This window comes from Rhinoderma darwinii, chromosome 6 (assembly GCF_050947455.1).
Source record: "Rhinoderma darwinii isolate aRhiDar2 chromosome 6, aRhiDar2.hap1, whole genome shotgun sequence".
NCBI classification, from domain to species: domain Eukaryota; kingdom Metazoa; phylum Chordata; class Amphibia; order Anura; family Rhinodermatidae; genus Rhinoderma; species Rhinoderma darwinii.
The window spans coordinates 54,766,727-54,784,914 of record NC_134692.1 but is presented as its reverse complement, the minus strand read 5'-3'; the positions used below and the strand labels follow the sequence as shown (position 1 = coordinate 54,784,914).

The 18,188-nt window shown below is 39.5% G+C and overlaps 1 protein-coding gene across 4 annotated transcripts in view; it reads left to right on the top strand.

The window, feature by feature from the left end:
- Positions 1-16,743, top strand: part of STRADB (STE20 related adaptor beta) — a 32,581-nt gene extending 15,838 nt beyond the window's left edge. For 2 of the 4 annotated variants that reach the window (XM_075829761.1, XM_075829762.1), the window contains exons 8-12: positions 264-435; positions 4,791-4,895; positions 6,564-6,808; positions 9,354-9,396; positions 10,543-11,070. In XM_075829761.1, the coding sequence (XP_075685876.1) occupies positions 264-435; positions 4,791-4,895; positions 6,564-6,808; positions 9,354-9,396; positions 10,543-10,692 (715 nt within the window). In that variant the 3' untranslated portion in view covers positions 10,693-11,070. The other 2 variants (XM_075829765.1, XM_075829764.1) reach the window with 2 other exon arrangements.
- Positions 16,744-18,188: the final 1,445 nt, after the last annotated feature.

Here is an 18,188-nt window from a genome sequence, read left to right as displayed (position 1 = left end):
ATGGCTGCTAAGGGGGAGGGGCTCAGACTCCTGCTTCCCCATATTGCCACTGGGATCGGGAGTCTGAAGTGACACCTGTAACCATGATACCTGCTGCAGCTTTCAGACACTGGCACAATCTTCGAGATATTCTTGTCTTAACTATACTGAAGCATGATTTTTTTTCCCATGTTTGACTGGAGGTATGCTTTTTGTTATTATGTCTCTAATGTTGTATCAATAAATGTGATTTCTTTAAAAATGTTAATCTTACTGTCTTTTAGGAGTGTGAAGGGGAGTCATATCCTCATCTCAGAAGAAGGTCTTGTATCTCTGTCTGAACTTGGTCACCTCTATAGTATGGTTAGAAGAGGTGAAAGAGCTAAGGTGGCTTATGATTTTCCGAATTTTAGCACTGCAATGCTTCCTTGGTTGAGTCCTGAGCTCCTGAGACAGGTAAGTTATGTCCTATCACTCAAGGGTGTACCAAGGCTTTCTGATGCCTGTGGCAAACAGATAAATGGCGCCCCCATCTCACCATAGGGTCGGCGTGGCGGGGCTAGAAAACATCCACAGATAGCAAAGAAAAAAACGATACAACTTTTATGTTCACACGTTGTGGAAATGTGTTTACTACAAGTGTATAGGATTTATAAAAATCCTGATCACATGCTGCATAAATTCTGCAAATAAATGACATACCTACCTACACTCATATCACATTATCACACTCCATTATATACCTATATATCCGCACCCACTAAATTACACACCCCTATTATAAACCTATATGTGCACATTCAGCATCATAGTGTATTACCTGCAAATAAATGACATACCTACCTGCCCGCACTCACTATATTACACTCATCCATTATATACCTACCTGCCCGCTCTCACTATATTACACTCATCCATTATAGACCTATATGTGCACATTCAGCACCATAGTGCATTACCTGCAGACAAATGACATACCTACATACCCACACATCCATTATATACCTACCTGCCCGCTCTCACTATATTACACGCATCCATTATATACCTACCCGCACTCACTATTTTACACTCATCCATTATAGCGCTATATGTGCACCTTCTGCATTATAGTGTATTACCTGCAGATAAATTACATACCTACCTGTCCTAACTCACTATATTACATTCATCCATTATATAGCTACCCACACTTACTATATTACACACTTCTATTACAGACCGATATTTACACATTGAGCGCATAGTGTATTACCTGCAAATAAATGACATACGTACATACCCGCACTCACTATATTACACTCATCCATTATATACCTACTTACCCGTACTCCTTATATAACACTCCTCTATTATAGAACTATATGTGCACATTAAGCATCATAGTGTATCACCTGCAGATAAATGACATACCTACCCACCCACAATCACTATATTACACTCATCCATTATATACCTACCTACCCACACTCACTATATTACACTAATCCATTCTAGACCTATATGCGCCCATTAAGCTTTATAGGCATGCATAATCCATTACAGTGTTCACTGGGAGTAGGGGGAAAGTTAGGAAAAGTTTACCACATTTTTCCACAAAAAAAACAAGCTCAGTTTATAATTACGTACCAGAACCAAGCACACTAAATAAATCTGGTACCAGAACTAAGCTTACTAAATAAATATGGTACTAAAGTCGAGCTCAATTCATAATTACTGTACCAGAATCAAGCAAAGCACATACCAGTACTAAGTTCAGTTCATACATATGTTACTATAACTAAGCACAGTAAATAATTACAGCACCAGAACCAAGCTCAGTACATAAATAGAGCACCAGAACCAAGCACAGTACATAAATAGAGCACCAGAACCAAGCACAGTACATAAATACAGCACCAGAACCAAGCACAGTACATAACTACAGCACCAGAACCAAGTACAGTACATAAATACAGCACCAGAACAAAGCACAGCACATTAATACAGCACCAGAACCAAGCACAGTACATAAATACAGCACCAGAACCAAGCACAGTACATAGATAGAGCACCAGAACCAAGCACAGTGCATAAATACAGCACCAGAACAAAGCAAAGTACATAAATACAGCACCAGAACCAAGCCCAGTACATATATACAGCAACAGAACCAAGCTCAGTACATAAATACAGCACCAGAACCAAGCACAGTACATAACTACAGCACCAGAACCAAGTACAGTACATAAATAGAGCACCAGAACCAAGCACAGTACATAAATACAGCACCAGAACAAAGCACAGCACATAAATACAGCACCAGAACCAAGCACAGTACATAGATAGAGCACCAGAACAAAGCACAGTACATAAATACAGCACCAGAACCAAGCCCAGTACATATATACAGCAACAGAACCAGGCTCAGTACATAAATACAGCCCCAAAACCAAGCCCAGTACATAAATACAGCACCAGAACAAACCCGGTACATACATATGTGTCTAGAACTAAGCAAAGTAGATAAATACAGCACTGAAACCAAGCTCAGTTCATACATATGTTACTAAAACGAAGCACTGTAAATAAATACAGTACCAGAATCAAGCTCAGTTCATATATACAACACCATAACCAAGATCAGTACATATATACGGCACCAGAACAAAGCTCATACATAAATACAGCACCAAAATCATGTTTAGATTACAAATACGGCACCAGAACTAAGGACAGTAAATATATACAGTACTAAAGCCACATGTAGTGCCCCTAATATTAGAGATACACATAGTTCCTCTCTAAAATAGTGCCACACATATATGTGGCTCTAAAAGAAAGTGCCATACATACAGTGTCCCTAAAAAACAGCATATTTAAAGCGCCCCTGAACCTTACCTATCCCTTTTCTCATGATGCACCCAACAGCGTAGGACTCTACCAGCCTGTGCTGTCTGGGAACAACACGGACAGGCATCATACCAACTTAAAAGTGGCTGTCGCTGCGTAATGTTGAGTCAGGGAACCTGGGGCTTCCTTGTACCCGCTGGTGCAAGTTCGTTTTGTTCAATTGTATCCCCATCCTGAGGACATATACAATTGATCTTAATCCGGTTGGATTTCTGCTTTATCCTAATTCTGAGATCCGGCTATTATTTCAACACCCCGTTTAAATACAGACCCTGGACCAGACCCAAAAATTATTTAGTCCCGAGATCAAAAATAAATAAAGTCAGACCCCTCTATTTACCACACACGCACACTACATAAACACTATATACACTCGCACACTACTCAGTCTTCCTCCTCTGGATGCAGAACATTGTTCATGCGACCACGATGCACACCTTTCAGTCACAGTTTTGCTATGATTTGCGCAAAATTGCGACAAAAATGCCGCTGTTTTGCAACATTTTACATAGAACTGCGCCAGAAACAACTCTCTTTTGTGCAAGATACATGAAATTTGCAACATGTCAAAATATGCGGCATTATTGATGAATTTGCTGCTCTCTGCAGTCAGGGAAGAGCGCCGCCTTAGGCTAGGTGCGGCCCTGCTATCGATATGTGCAATGGAAGACATTTTTGTTACTATTTATTATTGGGCTATATGGGCAATTGAAATAAAATAAATATATGGCCTGTACATTACCGCCTCCAAACACTATAAACACAACGAAGGAGATTACCTGCAGCAATGATCTTCATGAATGGACAGAACAGTGAGTTTGGGTTGGGACCTGTCCCAGATAATGTCAGCAACATCACCAGCTTTGAAATGCAAATTCCTACTTTGATCAGTTCTTTAGAAAAGAGATTTAGCTGTCTTATCTTATTATTTACTTTTTTTTTTATCGTTCATTGTCATTTAATTATTACCGGTCATATCACAAGTTTATTAGACTCTGGACTCTAGTCACAGTATTAGTTGTATGTGTAATATAAGTTATTATTTCTGAAATCCAATCAATAATTTGAAATTTATTTGCAATATATCATATTTATTTTATTCACTTTTAAGCAGAAAACCTTTACGAGAAAAGGCAAAAGTTACCATTCCAGTTTAAAGGCTCCTCAAATCCAAATTTCTAATTGTATTAGGGTACAGTATATTCAGAGGTAGCATTTACGTTGTGGTTTATTGCAGGGACTACTGAAAAATCGCAGAAAAACACTGCATTTTTTGCTAAACCGTGACATGATCGCTATGTGCGAATATACCCTTATAGGTACATTTTACCGTGGCAGGGTAAAATATATAGTCTCGCTTGTATTTGTTCAGTAGGCAGAGATGTATATGTCCCCCAAACATTATAACAAACTATCTCCTCTAACAAATAAGCTGATCAGATCATCCTGACCTAATACATCTCACAGCTGAGGATTTGCTCCGATGTATCTAGGCTAGATACAAGGGTTAAACTTTATTTATGTAAGACCTGAAAACTGGATTTGCTAACAGTATGCAGTTTTTTTTTAGCAAAACATAGACCGACAAGTGTTTGTTGCATCAATTCCTCTTTGGATCCAGTCCTGTGTTTTGGCAAAAAAAAAAAAATCTATATCAAGGCCAGGATCACACAAAGTTTTGATGCAGTTTTTGTGGCCGCATTTTTAGCCAAAGAAAGAAGTGAATCCAAAAGGAAGGAGAAGCATCAGTTGTTATAAGTGATCAGATATATCTTCATATTTGCTGTATACATTGTGATGCTACCAGTATGCTGCTACTTATCAGAGGAGTGTTATACTAAGAGAATGTGTGTCCGTACACATTTACAACCCTACATTATTCTGGCATGTTGGTAAAAATTAATGATTTTGTTATTAAGGACCTTCATGGATACAATGTGAAGTCTGACATCTACAGCCTTGGGATCACTGTCTGTGAATTAGCTACTGGGCGTGTACCGTTCATGGACATGCACCGCACTCAGGTAAGCAACTCTGGTATCATGTCATGTTATGTGTTAGGTTGGGTTCACACGTGCATGTTACGTCCGTAATGGACGGAACGTATTTCGGCCACAAGTCCCGGACCGAACACACTGCAGGGAGCCGGGCTCCTAGCATCATAGTTATGTACGACGCTAGGAGTCCCTGCCTCGCTGCAGGACAACTGTCCCGTACTGTAATCATGTTTTCAGTACGGGACAGTAGTTCCACGGAGAGGCAGGGACTCCTAGCGTCGTACATAACTATGATGCTAGGAGCCCGGCTCCCTGCACTGTGTTCGGTCCGGATTTGCAGCCGAAATACGTTCCGTCCATTACGGACGTAACATGCTCATGTGAACCCAGCCTTAGACCGGCTTTACATATGGTGTACTTTTCTACCACGGATTTGGCTGCAGTGGATCTGCCGCATAATCTGCCCGTAGAGCCCGTTCACAAGGCAGAATTTTTGCAACGGATTCCACCACAAAATTTCGCCTCCCTTTCATTTCTATGGAAGTCGGACACTTCTTTTTCACGCTAGCTGATTTTTTTTAATCTTCGGGCAGATTCTGCCCAAACCTCCCATTGAAGTCAATGGGAGGAGAAATCTCCTGCCAACGGCAGAAATAATTCCTGGGGCAGATTTTGCAGCCAGACCCTCCATGCAAAATCTGCCGTGTAACTGACCCTTAAACATGTGGATTAGCCTTGGACTGTTGCAGATTTCACGCTTTTCAACCCAAAAGATGAAATCCACAGCAGTACTGCGACAAATCTTCATCAAAATCTGCATGTAAAACATGACTATTTTGCGGCGGATTTGCTGCTGACAAAATAGAGCCTACAACGCAAATGTGAACGCAGGCCTCTTATGATTTGTACAGTAATGTACACAATATATAAAATGAGGATATCTTTAGGAGAATTTTATGCACATGCATTTTGTTGCTCTGGTTCTGATCTAAATTGGCAAGCAAACTACAAAACATATAGACTTGTTTCTACCATATTTTACAGACTAATGGATGATAAGTGACATTTCTTATGTGGAAAAAATCTGAATAATTGCTGCACGAAAATGTCACATTTTATTTTTCATCATTATTGTTTACACACTCATTGACATACTCGTGGTCACATGGTATTCCCTTGTGAATTATATAATGTAATTGCAAAAGCTCACTTTAGCTAGATAAGGGCTGTGGGTATTTTACAATGCCCTTACATTTTTAGGTTGAGCCATCAGCAGAATATAACTGTAGACATAATACAGACTGCCATAAACAGCACAGTCTATCAACAGGTCTCAGTATCCTCTGCCGGCATTGTGTAGAGACAGTACCTGATAATGAAGACTACAGAATTTTGAGTTATTGCTGGCTGACCATACACATAAGATAGCTGTTTTCCCCACTCTCACAAATATATACACTTGGCACAGTTGAGCATGCCTGTTTATGGCATAGACAGAGGGAGATGCCGCTTATCTTTTGGCAAAGCAAAGGATCGGGAATGTTGAAATCAAACACACCCAATTCCTTGACGGCTATGAGGCTGCCCACATACACATTAGAATTTCGGCAGATCCTGCCACATTTCGCCAGCATTACAATGCACATGGTTTTACCTATACAGCCATCTGAAATACTTTACTTGCTGTTTATATAGATGCTGCTACAAAAACTGAAAGGTCCACCACAGAATCCTCTGTATGGTAATATCTTTCCCTGTGAAGAATCCCCCATGAAGATTTCACGCTCGGGTGTGGATTCCGGTATTGGAGAGAGTGTTGTTGCTGCAAGCATGACTCAGACCATGACTAGTGACCGACTGAGAACCCCCTCTCCAAGAACATTCTCATCTGCTTTACAAAACCTGGTGGAAATCTGCCTACAGCAAGATCCCGAGAAAAGGTAATTCAGATATCAGTCTCTTTTTTTTATGAAGTCTAAAATGTGAAGTAGGAGAAGTCTCCAGCATCCAAAGGTTAAAAACATCCAATACTTTTATTTAAATATACTTTAAAAACATTGGTATGTGCATCCAAGACAGCAGGGATTTGCTTATGCGTTTGAACCTAGACCGGGTTGTTAGTCATAGCTCTTTGCACGAGAAGACACGTGTAATTTATGGTGGGTGGATGTCTCCTCCCCACGTATTAGGTGGCATGGTCATTGACCTCCTCCTAGTGTGGCAGTATGAGATTTACAGTATGTCATCCCTGATATGGTCCGATATTTAAATACAGGACCGGGTTCCCGGAGTGGAACAGAAGAACAAGTTCCACTCTGTATTCAGGACGCCTTATGAGTCTCATTGGCTTCCAACTGTGATGGCTCCTTTAAAGGGAATGTATTGCCTATATTTTGTTTCCCTAATGGAAAACCAGATAGTGAAATATAATCTTTTTTTCTGATCTGTTTTTATTTTGTAGATTTTTTATTCTATTTTCTGTACATGATTACGGGGGCAGCCATCTTACATGAGCTTATGTTAGCAGCATTTAGAGTTTTCTAGGCATTCTTTGTGACCTGTGCAGAGGTCATTGTGCAGGAAGGGATAGGAGAGGAGCTGTGTCCATCCCCTATTGGGACACAGCTCCTCTCCTATCCCTTCCTGCACAATGACCACTGCACAGGTCACAAAGAATGTAATCATGTCTGTGATGATAATGAGATGACTGATGAGAAGTGATCTCTACAGAACAGGATGGGTCAGTCTATTGGGAGGCTCAGTGGCCAGAGTGAAAATTGCAAGATTTTAGGATTATTTTTTAATATAGATAATGACACAGAAAATAAAGAAAAGCACCAAAAAATCTTAAAAAATATATTTAACATGAAAACTTGGCTGTAAACAATAGTCATTTTCTGATTATACTTTTTCTTTAACCCCTTAGTGACCACTAATACACCTTTTTACGTCGGTCACTAATGGGCTTTAGGCTAGGCTGACGCCTTTTCACGTCAGCCTAGTCTAAGTCCTGCACGGGTCTCCCGTGCAGGCAGGAGCCGGGGCTCTGCTGTCTGATGACAGCTGAGCTCCTGCTCCAACGCCCGCGATCGAAGTTTACTTCGATCGCGGCCGTTTAACCCGTTAAATGCCGCCGTCAATAGCGACCGCGGCATTTAACTTTGTTTACAGAGGGAGTGCGCTCCCTCTGTCACCCATCGGCGGCCCGCAAATGAAATCGCGGGTCTCCGATGGGGTGTCATGGCAGCCGGGGGCTTGATAAAAGCCCCCAGGTCTGAACTGGACATATTCCAGTTAGGACGCGCCGGAGGCACGTCCTAACAGATTGCCTGTCAGATTTACACTGACAGGCAATAATGCTCTGGTATACGAAGTATACCAGAGCATTATAGCAGCGATCGGAAGATCGCACAGTAAAGTCCCCTAGTGGGACTAATAAAATCAGTCATCAAAGTGAAATAAAGATTATTAATAAAAAGTACAGTAAAAAAATAAATAAAACCATTTTTTTCCATAAAAAGTGGTTTTATTTAGTAAAAGTGTAAAAAAAAAAAAAAAGTACACATATGTGGTATCGCCGCGACCGTAATGACTCCATTAATAAAGTTAATATGTAATTTAAACCGCAAAGTAAACACCGTAATAAAAAAACGCAAAAAACCATGGCGAAATTGCAATTTTTTTCCATTGCCCCCCAAAAAAGTCATAATAAAAATGAATCAATAAGTCCCATGCACCCCAAAACAGTACCATTCAAAACTACGTCTTGTCCCGCAGAAAACAAGCCCAAAAAATCACTACATTGATGGAAAAATAAAAAAATTACGGCTCTTGGAAAGCGACGATGCAAAAACAAATAATTTTAGTTCAAAAGTGTTTTTATTGTGCAAAAGTCGTAAAACATAAAAAAAACTCTACATATGTGGTATCGCCGTAATCGTACCGACCCATAGAATAAAGGTAACATGTTATTTACGTCGCATAGTGAACGGCGTCAATTTAAAAACGCATAGAACAATGGCGGAATTTCAGGTTTTTTTTATAATCCCCCCCAAAAGGGTTAATAAAAGTTAATATAAAAATTATATGTACCCAAAAATTGTGCTATTAAAAAGCACAACTAATCCCGCAAAAAACAAGTCCTCATACAGCTATGTAGACGAAAAAATAAAAATGTTATAGCTCTTTGAATGCGACTATAGAAAAACGAATAAAATAGCTTGGTCATTAGGGCCTAAAATGGGCTGGTCACTAAGGGGTTAAGAAAGGTGTGATCTGCTCACACAGAGCTTCCAGCCTGTGGGAGTCAAGAGTTCTGGTAAAACAAATGTTTGTTTTGAGGTGCTGGTCAGTAGGCCTTTCACCCTGATAACTAGGGAAGCTATAATGTACAGTTAGTTTTTTGATTTTTTTTTAAATAAATAGCACTACACAACAAACACCAACTTAATCGTTATAATACAGTCTTCCAATTTTTCTCTCTAGACCATCAGCTGGTATGTTGCTATCCCATCCGTTCTTCAAGCAGGTTTGTTGCTATTCCCTTATGATATGTCTAATTTGAATCACTTTTAATCTGAGAAATAAAAATACTTGAATCATTTTGTAAACTTTATATATGCAAATTACTTCCATATTTATTTTACCTCTAAAGCTGTTTTATATCATTTAACTCATATGCAGTATACCGTTTTTCTTAGTAGTTATGGGTACAGTTAAAAGGGGTTCTGTACTAATCAGGATTAATATTAAGTGATCAGCATGGGTCCGAAAACTGGCAATTCATGTTAATGAATCATATCTTACAAATCTTCCAAAAGGTGAACTACAATTTTGCTTAAATTCCATATATAGATGTTTTCTTTTGCCCCCATTTAAAACCATTTTACATTTAAAGGGGTTTTTCAATGAAGGACATTTATGACATAACTACAGGATATATCATAAATGTCAGATAGATGTGGGTCCCAGAGGTGGGATACGCATCTATCTCTAGAAGGGGGCCCCCTAAACCCCGTTCTAGCTTTTTGCACTCACGCTGCCTCCCAGCCACTTACTGATTATATGGTCGGGAGTTACAGAAACAGCGTTACTCGCATGCTACGCTGTTTCCGTAACTCAGTCCCAACTATGTAATCAGTAAGTGGCTGGGAGTCAGCGTGGGCACAAAAAGCTAGGACCCTGTTCTAGAAATAGGTGCGGGTCCCGGAGGTGGGACCTGCATGTATCTTGCATTTATGACATATCCTGTGGATATGTCATAAATGTCTTTCATGGGAAAACCCCTTAAATGTAAACCTTTGAAGACTTTTTTTTACTTTTTGAGATACAACTTCTATGTATCCTGAATACATAGAAGCTGTATCTTGCGCTGAAAACAGAATCCGTCAGGTCAGTGGGTGTGACGTTTCCGGCGACAGCGAGTCTCTGACATGAAGTATCTAGCTGGTGTCAATCACATCTAAGTTCCAGGATACATAGACGCTGTATCTCAAAAATGAAAACATTTTTTTTTATAAAATAAAAAATTATAAAGTTACAGTAAACACATTAATACATTGTTTTAGTCAAGTCCTCAAAGATTTACATAGCCATTAAGGTATAAAAAGTGCTGCATTGTAATATATGTATATATAATGAGAGTAATAAAGTATATGGTATGCTTATTTCATAGGTTAGGGAACAGATACATGACTTCATACCCTCACTGCTGCCCTCTCTGGCACAACACCGGAAGTACAGTTCAGTTGCGTCATTTCCAGTGATCATGAAGAAATTCTCCTACAAAACAACATATGAAGCTAAAGAATGGACATTTCAATAATACTGTTTACTAAACAAAAGGAATATCCTTTTTTTGCCTTACATATCATATTAGTGAGCAGTGTAATGGCTTCAGTTTCTGGCAGTTACCTTTTATATAATTATATATACGTGTGTATTTTTGGGTTTATGCTCAGAAAGCATAATGTGAATATGCAAATATTGCACTTATAAACTACAGAGAATCGGTAAGTCGTGCACAGAATTAACACTAATTGCCACTTACGTTCTTTTTGCCGTAAATGTTTTGATTGTTTTGTGAAAGTTGTGTTGCTGACCATTACTGCGCCATTGAGTTTTTCACTCAATAAGTATTAATTTTACTCGTATGATTATTTACCTATTTTTGTATTGCAAAGACTGATTTTTGTTTTTTAATTTTTAGTGCTACATATCGCTGTATGAAAAGCCAAACAAATTGTCAGGTATTTTAATGTACTGTAGATAATGGAGCCTACATTCATGTATTGATAAAAGGAAGCACTGGTCAGTTAATTTTTGCATTACATGTTCATCCACTATGGCTTAATGTCTACCTATTTTGTAAATATATTGCGAAAACTGTAAATTGTTAAATTTTTTTAACATATCTCAATGCCCTAAAGAGCACTTCTACCAAAAATATATATAGATACACGGATGTATTCCGTAAAAATATAATCATATATAAATACTGTTTTCACAATCCCAGATCAGCCCTAATAAAGTGCGTTAGTGGAGGGACCAGCCAAGTTGATGTCACAAAATGCCCCTCTTGAAAACCCTCGTTGGGCCAGATAATACATCATTAAAAAGCAGATGCCTGGAGGAATATAGAATTGGGTTGGTCTACATGGAAAGGTGACGTTAGTGTATTCACTTGCGTATTACTTAGGCTAGGGCTCCACGACAACTTATGGTTGCAGAAAAAGTCACAGACTTTGTAATGTTAAGGTGACCAAAAAGTCACCATTGCGCCCTTGTCTATATGTAGATGTTCTAGTACTGCTGTCACCAGCTAAGATGACTATGTCTGAAATATGTTACCACATATTGATTCTGATCTCTTTGACTGCGGAAGAAACGCAAGGGGAGATTTATGAAACTGTAGGGTGGCCAATAGTAACCAATCAGATTACTGTCCTTGTGTATGTTATTGTAAGCACAGGAAAGTACGTGACAAAGACAATAATAAGGGAAATAAAGTAAGGGTCCTTTTACACCGGCCAATTTGTGACGGAAAAACGAGCGCCGATCAAAGAGACGGCGCTCGTTTGCTCCTTTCACAAGAAGCTATGTATGGGGACGAGCGATCGTAGTAGCCCATGCGTTCCCATCATGTCGGTAGCACATGCTGCCAGCGACGATAATATTTTCTGCTGCAAAAACACTTTGTCAGCCAATGAACGAGCATTTGTTCGTTCATCGGCTGATCGTTGCCCTGTTTACACAAGGCAATGATCGGGAACGAGCGTTCATATGAACAATTACAAAGCAAAATCAATAAGCTTACTGTGTAAAACTGTTGTCAGAAGAATGGTGACAAATACACCTGCATTCAAAATGGAATTTCTCTACACCGCTCATTACATCCTTTTCACATGTACCAAAAAAGTTGTCATGTTGAAGCTTGTGTTCTAAAGAACCCTTGAGCTGTCTCATACTTCATTCCTAAAATGTGATCCCCCTGGAAACACGTTATAAACGTGAACTCCATTCATAAACTGTAAATTCAGGTGTGATAGCAGTTTCCCCCAATATTGCACGTTTCTTCTCCTAGTTATCCTTTCCAGAAAGATAAGATCTAAAGATCCATTATTATGTCAGTGAACACCTTGTTCCATACGTGTTTATTTTTATTTTCCCCTGTGGGTATGACTTGAGAGAAAGTGGATAATTGGGGTTAAAGAGGCTCTGTCACCAGTTTATAAGTGCCCTATCTCCTACCTAATCTGATAGTCGCTGTAATGTAGATAACAACAGTTTTTTTTAAAAACGTTTATTTTTGACAGAGTTATGACTATTTTTCGTTTTATGCTAATTTCTTCTAAGTGCCCAACTGGGTGTTTTTTTCCTTTTGATCAAGTGGGCGTTGTAAAGAGAAGTGTATGACGCTGATCAATTAGTGACCAATCAGCGTCATACACTTCTCTTCATTCATGTTCAGCTCTACTCACAGCACAGCATGATCTCGCGAGATCACGCTGTGCTGTCACTTACTCCCACATTAACTTTACCGGAGTGTCGGGAGAATGAAAAGACATCGCCTCCAGCCAGGAGGCAATGTTTTTTCATTCTCCCGACACTCCAGTAAAGTTAATGTGGGAGTTAGACCTTATTCACACGAACGTGTCCGTTTTGCGTGTGTAAAAAAACACAGCGTTTTTCTTGCGTTGCAGTTCCGTGTGACATCCGTGTCTGCGTTTTTTTTACGCACGTATGTCATCCGTATGTCATGCGTTTTTTACGTCAGCGAAAAAAAACTGAAGGAGGTGTTTTTCTTTTTCTCATCATTTCTTTAGCAACTGTTGCGTGAATCACGGACAGCACACGGATGTGCGTCCGTGGGCTGTCCGTGATTTTCACGCACCCTTTGACTTCAATGTGTGCGTGATGCGCAAAAAACCCACAAGAATAGAACATGCAGTGAGTTTCACGCAGCGGAGACACGCTGCGTGAAAAACACTAAATTTCTGAATGGCCTCATTGAATTGCATAGGTCCGTGTGACGTCCGTTGTTTTAACGCGCTTAACACTGACGTGAAATACGCTCGTCTGAATAAGGCATAGTGACAGCATAGCATGATATCGCGAGATCACCTTGTGCTGTGAGTACAGCTGAACATGAATGAAGAGAAGTGTATGGCGCTGATTGGTCAGCGTCATACACTTCTCTTTACAACGCCCACTTGCTCAAAAGTTAAAAAAAACGCCCAGTTGGGCATTTAGAAAAAATTAGCATAAAATGAAAAATAGTCATAACTCCGTCAAAAAAAAACATAAAAAAAAAACCTATTATCTACATTACAGCGACAATCAGATTAGGTAAGAGATGGGGCACTTATAAACTGGTGACAGCCTCTTTAACTAAAGTCAAAACGTAAAATGTAAAGATTTTGGGTGTAATTAGGCTTCAAGGGACAAAACATATTTTATGTGAACTAATTTTCTCTACCTCTCATCTGTTTATTTGTTCCTATGAATATGGATTCCTATGAATACAGATTTTGAGGACAGCTGGAATTGACATCAAATCTGTTTGGTTGTATTGTAGTAGTATGTTATAATGTGTTAGCCATTTGTAGAGACAAGAAATGTCGTGTTGGATACTAGTTTTTTTTAATTATTATTATTATTATTATTGGCTGAATGGATTAAAGATGCAAGCTGCAGTTCAGCAGCCGATCTGTAGTCTAAGGGTATGTTCACACGGCCTATTTACGGACGTAATTTGGGCGTTTTTGCCCCGAATTACGTCCGAAAATAGCGCCTCAATAGCGCTGACAAACATCTGCCCATTGAAAGCAATGGGCAGACGTTTGTCTGTTCACACGAGGCGTAATTTACGCGCCGCTGTCAAATGACGGCGCGTAAATAGACGCCCGCATCAAAGAAGTGACCTGTCACTTCTATGGCCGTAATTGGAGCCGTTATTCATTGACTCCAATGAATAGCAGCGCCAATTACGCCCGTAATTGACGCGGCGTTCAAGCGCCTGCACATGCCGTTACGGCTGAAATTACGGGGATGTTTTCAGGCTGAAACATCCCCATAATTTCAGCCGTAACGGACGCCCTCGTGTGAACATACCCTAAATCTCTCCCGACTGACTCCTGTCGGGAGATTTAAAGGGGTTGTCCTATTAGAATAACCCCTGTCCATATGCCTTACTAGGGCCCCCTCCTATGAGTTAGAGTGCAGAGCCACTAACATGCAGGGGCTCTCGGACTCAGACCATTCATCTAAGTAGACGCCATGTAATACTACACTTACCCTGCAGCGGCCAATTAATATGATCAACTGATGGAAACTTCTCAGGAGCTATACCAATGGCAATCAGTTGGTCACCGCTGAAGCTATGATTAAAGGGGTGGACCATAAAAAGACACCCTTTTAAACTATGTATCTGCTTCTGCGCCCCAGACCATTATAAGAGGTACAATGTGAAGCTGGATTCACACTTTTTTTTTAAATCAATTTTAATCCATTGATCCATGGACAATTGAATTCAATGATGTAAAGAAACTTATACTGATGCCTGCCTAATGCACTATGGTATTAGTTTGAGTCTAATGGAAATGAGTAGGATCCACCATGAGCATTATTTTTTCAAACCATAAGACATACCGAAGAATGCACTTATCGGCCAATAAAAAGCCAAAAATGTCCTGGTTGTATTGTGAAATTATGCAGGATCTCTGTATAGTCACTTAACCACTATGTAAATGTTTTTTTGGAGGGTCTTTAGGTAAAAGTCCACGTTCTTTACTATTATTTGGGAAATAATAATGAAAAAGCAGCTGATAATATCTGGTTTTATTTCCCTCATGCCTGTAAATGTTATCATATCCCAGGAAAAAGCCAACATTTCAGGCTGGAAACAGCTGAGCACTAATCTTATATATGATTTTCTATTATATAATTATATTTTGGCAGCGGAAATTCTTTGTCTTTTAGGGGTTGGACGCAATTAACTGTGAAAATATCATCTCAAGGTACATTTTGGGTACATTGGGTTTTCTTTCCTGGTGCTTTTTATATTACCTGTAGATATACCTTTTATGAACAAAAGTCTAACCTTCCTGCATATGACTATAGCTTAATATGATTTTTCAGCGGAAAAATGTTGATAAAGCATGTTATGATTTCATTCACGTTGGCTGGAATGTGATTTTTTTTCTCACCAAAGTAAATTTCCAGGGGCAAAAATGAAAATTCATTCAAAGCATCTCAGGGCTAGGGTTAATCTCTCAAAAACCTACATACCTAATGTCACATGATGCCGAGATCTTGGGGTTGCCCTTCCTGATATTAGAGGATCCCACAGGTGGAGTATTTTTTACAGAGGGCGGACAGGACCACGTCACTGCTATTAATACAGGTCCTTGAGATCTTGTGACTAATGCGACATTAATAGAAGAATCCATGTTAAACTGATGGATATTAAAGAAGAAAAAAAAAATGTTTTATCTGGATAAATGTGAATAAATGTTTATGTCTTTTGCTGGATGCAGATCTAATACCCAGAAAGAGCCTAGTGGCTGTTGGACAAAATAATTAGGCAGAAATGTAGTTTTAGGGTACACACATCACAATGTGTTGCATTATTTGTTGTAATGTTAAACACGGACTCCGCTTGTGGGGCATCGGAAGCATTTGTTACGCTAGACGTGGTTAAGACTGAGTTTGCTCATCGTAAGCGCTACAGATCATTTACTAATGCATATCCTCTTTGAGGAATTTGCATGTTTTCATCCTAGGAATGTGCCGGTAGCTTGCTACATTTTAAAGGGGCAGTTATTTAATACATACCTTATTAGAGCACAGGTAGTGAATACAGTGGGGATGCCTGCCCAAGATCCACCTCTATTAGCTAAACACATGATCAACATAAAGCAGAGCTCTCTGCGGTGAAAGGGTCCCACAATGTGTGAAGTTGTTGGACAACTTGTCCAAAAACAAGGGTAATAGTAAAGTGTAGAATATATGCTATGGACACCTTTGCACTAAAATGTTCTTGTTTATTTGCCTAAATGCAAAACTTGCAACTTTCTAAAAAGTCTTCATTAAAAATGTCCTATCATTTACTGCTGTAGTGTCTCTGTAACTCCTTGACAGAGCTGGAGTCCTGCAAATTCGGACATAAATCAGACAGAACACCTACTCCTATGGAAGTCATGTCTTTGTACACTCCAGATCCAAGTATGGAGACGGAGGAAAGCATGCAAGTGTTCAGGGATGGTAGATCACATGGGCTGAACTGAACCATATCAGAGTGTAGATGGGGAGGAAAGCAGAGGGGAAATCATACAGGCTATCAGTGTAAAAAGAAAGGAGAATACACTGACACTGCAGCGAGAGGGAGGGGGGGTGGGAATCACAGACTCTTCAACATCAGTGTCTGTCAGCACAAGGGAGAGGAGATCAGTACAGGCATAAAGCTGTGCTGATACATGAGAGCTAGTGAAGCCAGCAGCATCCTGGTAACCCAGAACATGGTGCTAGGGTCTTTTCATAGACTTGGAAATAAAGAGATTAGTCCTGGCAGCATCTTTCTGTATCAGCAGTCATTTGTTTTATTAGAAATCATTTTAAAAATGTATCCAGTATTATATAAATAAAGCTTAATCATTGTAAAATGAAGAGTTATGCAACTTTTTTTTTAGTATACTTTATTCATTGAACTAAGAATTTAAGATCTCAGTTAAATAATGGAAAAATGGTTTACATCCTGAGGCTGAAAACTCATACAATTCTAATATCTCTCATAGCTAAGGATTTGCTACATTGCATCTGGCAATAGTTTAGACTACAGGCTGTTAGGGTATGGTCCCATGTAGCGGTGGCCGAAATCCCACCCACACGCAGTAGTGAATGGCCGCACGATTTTGCCCAGCAATATCATGCAGCCTTTGGCCACTGCAAGTGAGCAGGGTTTTGACCGCATCCGGGCACCACTACATGGGACCGAACCCTTACCCTACATTCATAATTGTAGCAAACACTCCGGACAGGTGAAAGATTCTTGCTGCTGATTTATTTAGCTCACAGAAGATTGAGTTTCAAGAGAAAGAAGTTTTGGATCCAGCGTAGCTGTAACTAAAAAGGAACTCGTTCCAAGTTTAATGAAAAAATATATCCATTTAAAAGAGGTCAATCGAAATGATGTCCTCAGGTGCTGGGAGAGAAGTAGGAAATGAAGGAAGCCTACGCGTTTCAAACGCTAGCTGCGTTCTTAGTCATGGCTGGGATGAACTGACTGTCATGTATTGGTATCTTTATATATAGCAGGTCTTAATTGAATTCAGGTGTGGGCACTTTCCCTGTACAGGAGCCGGAAGCGCTATGGAATGGGCGCTCGCCACGCTCTAATGTGACCTTCAGCATAAAGTCTACCAGAGAGAGGCTTTCTGGATATTTAGACTCAACACTAGAGTCCCCAATGGTCTGAATTTAAAAAAGGAACTCATGTTCCACTATTAACATACAAAAAGTATCAAGTTCACAACAATCGTATAAATCATTTTTCAAATTTGATAGGTGTATAACAGATATTCGACTATAACTAGCCTAAATTTAAACATGGTTTAAGATGAAATAAAGCCACCAACTCATCTAATCATTTGTCATCTGATTAGTTTAAACCAATTACAATTTAATATGACAAGATTTATCCGTATTTGTAAGATTGTCCATAAAGCTAAAAACATCTTCATATTTATATTCCCTTCAAATCCCATATTTGTTACATAGACAAAAATATATGTTCCGTCTAGGGTCCCTCTCAACCTGTTTCAA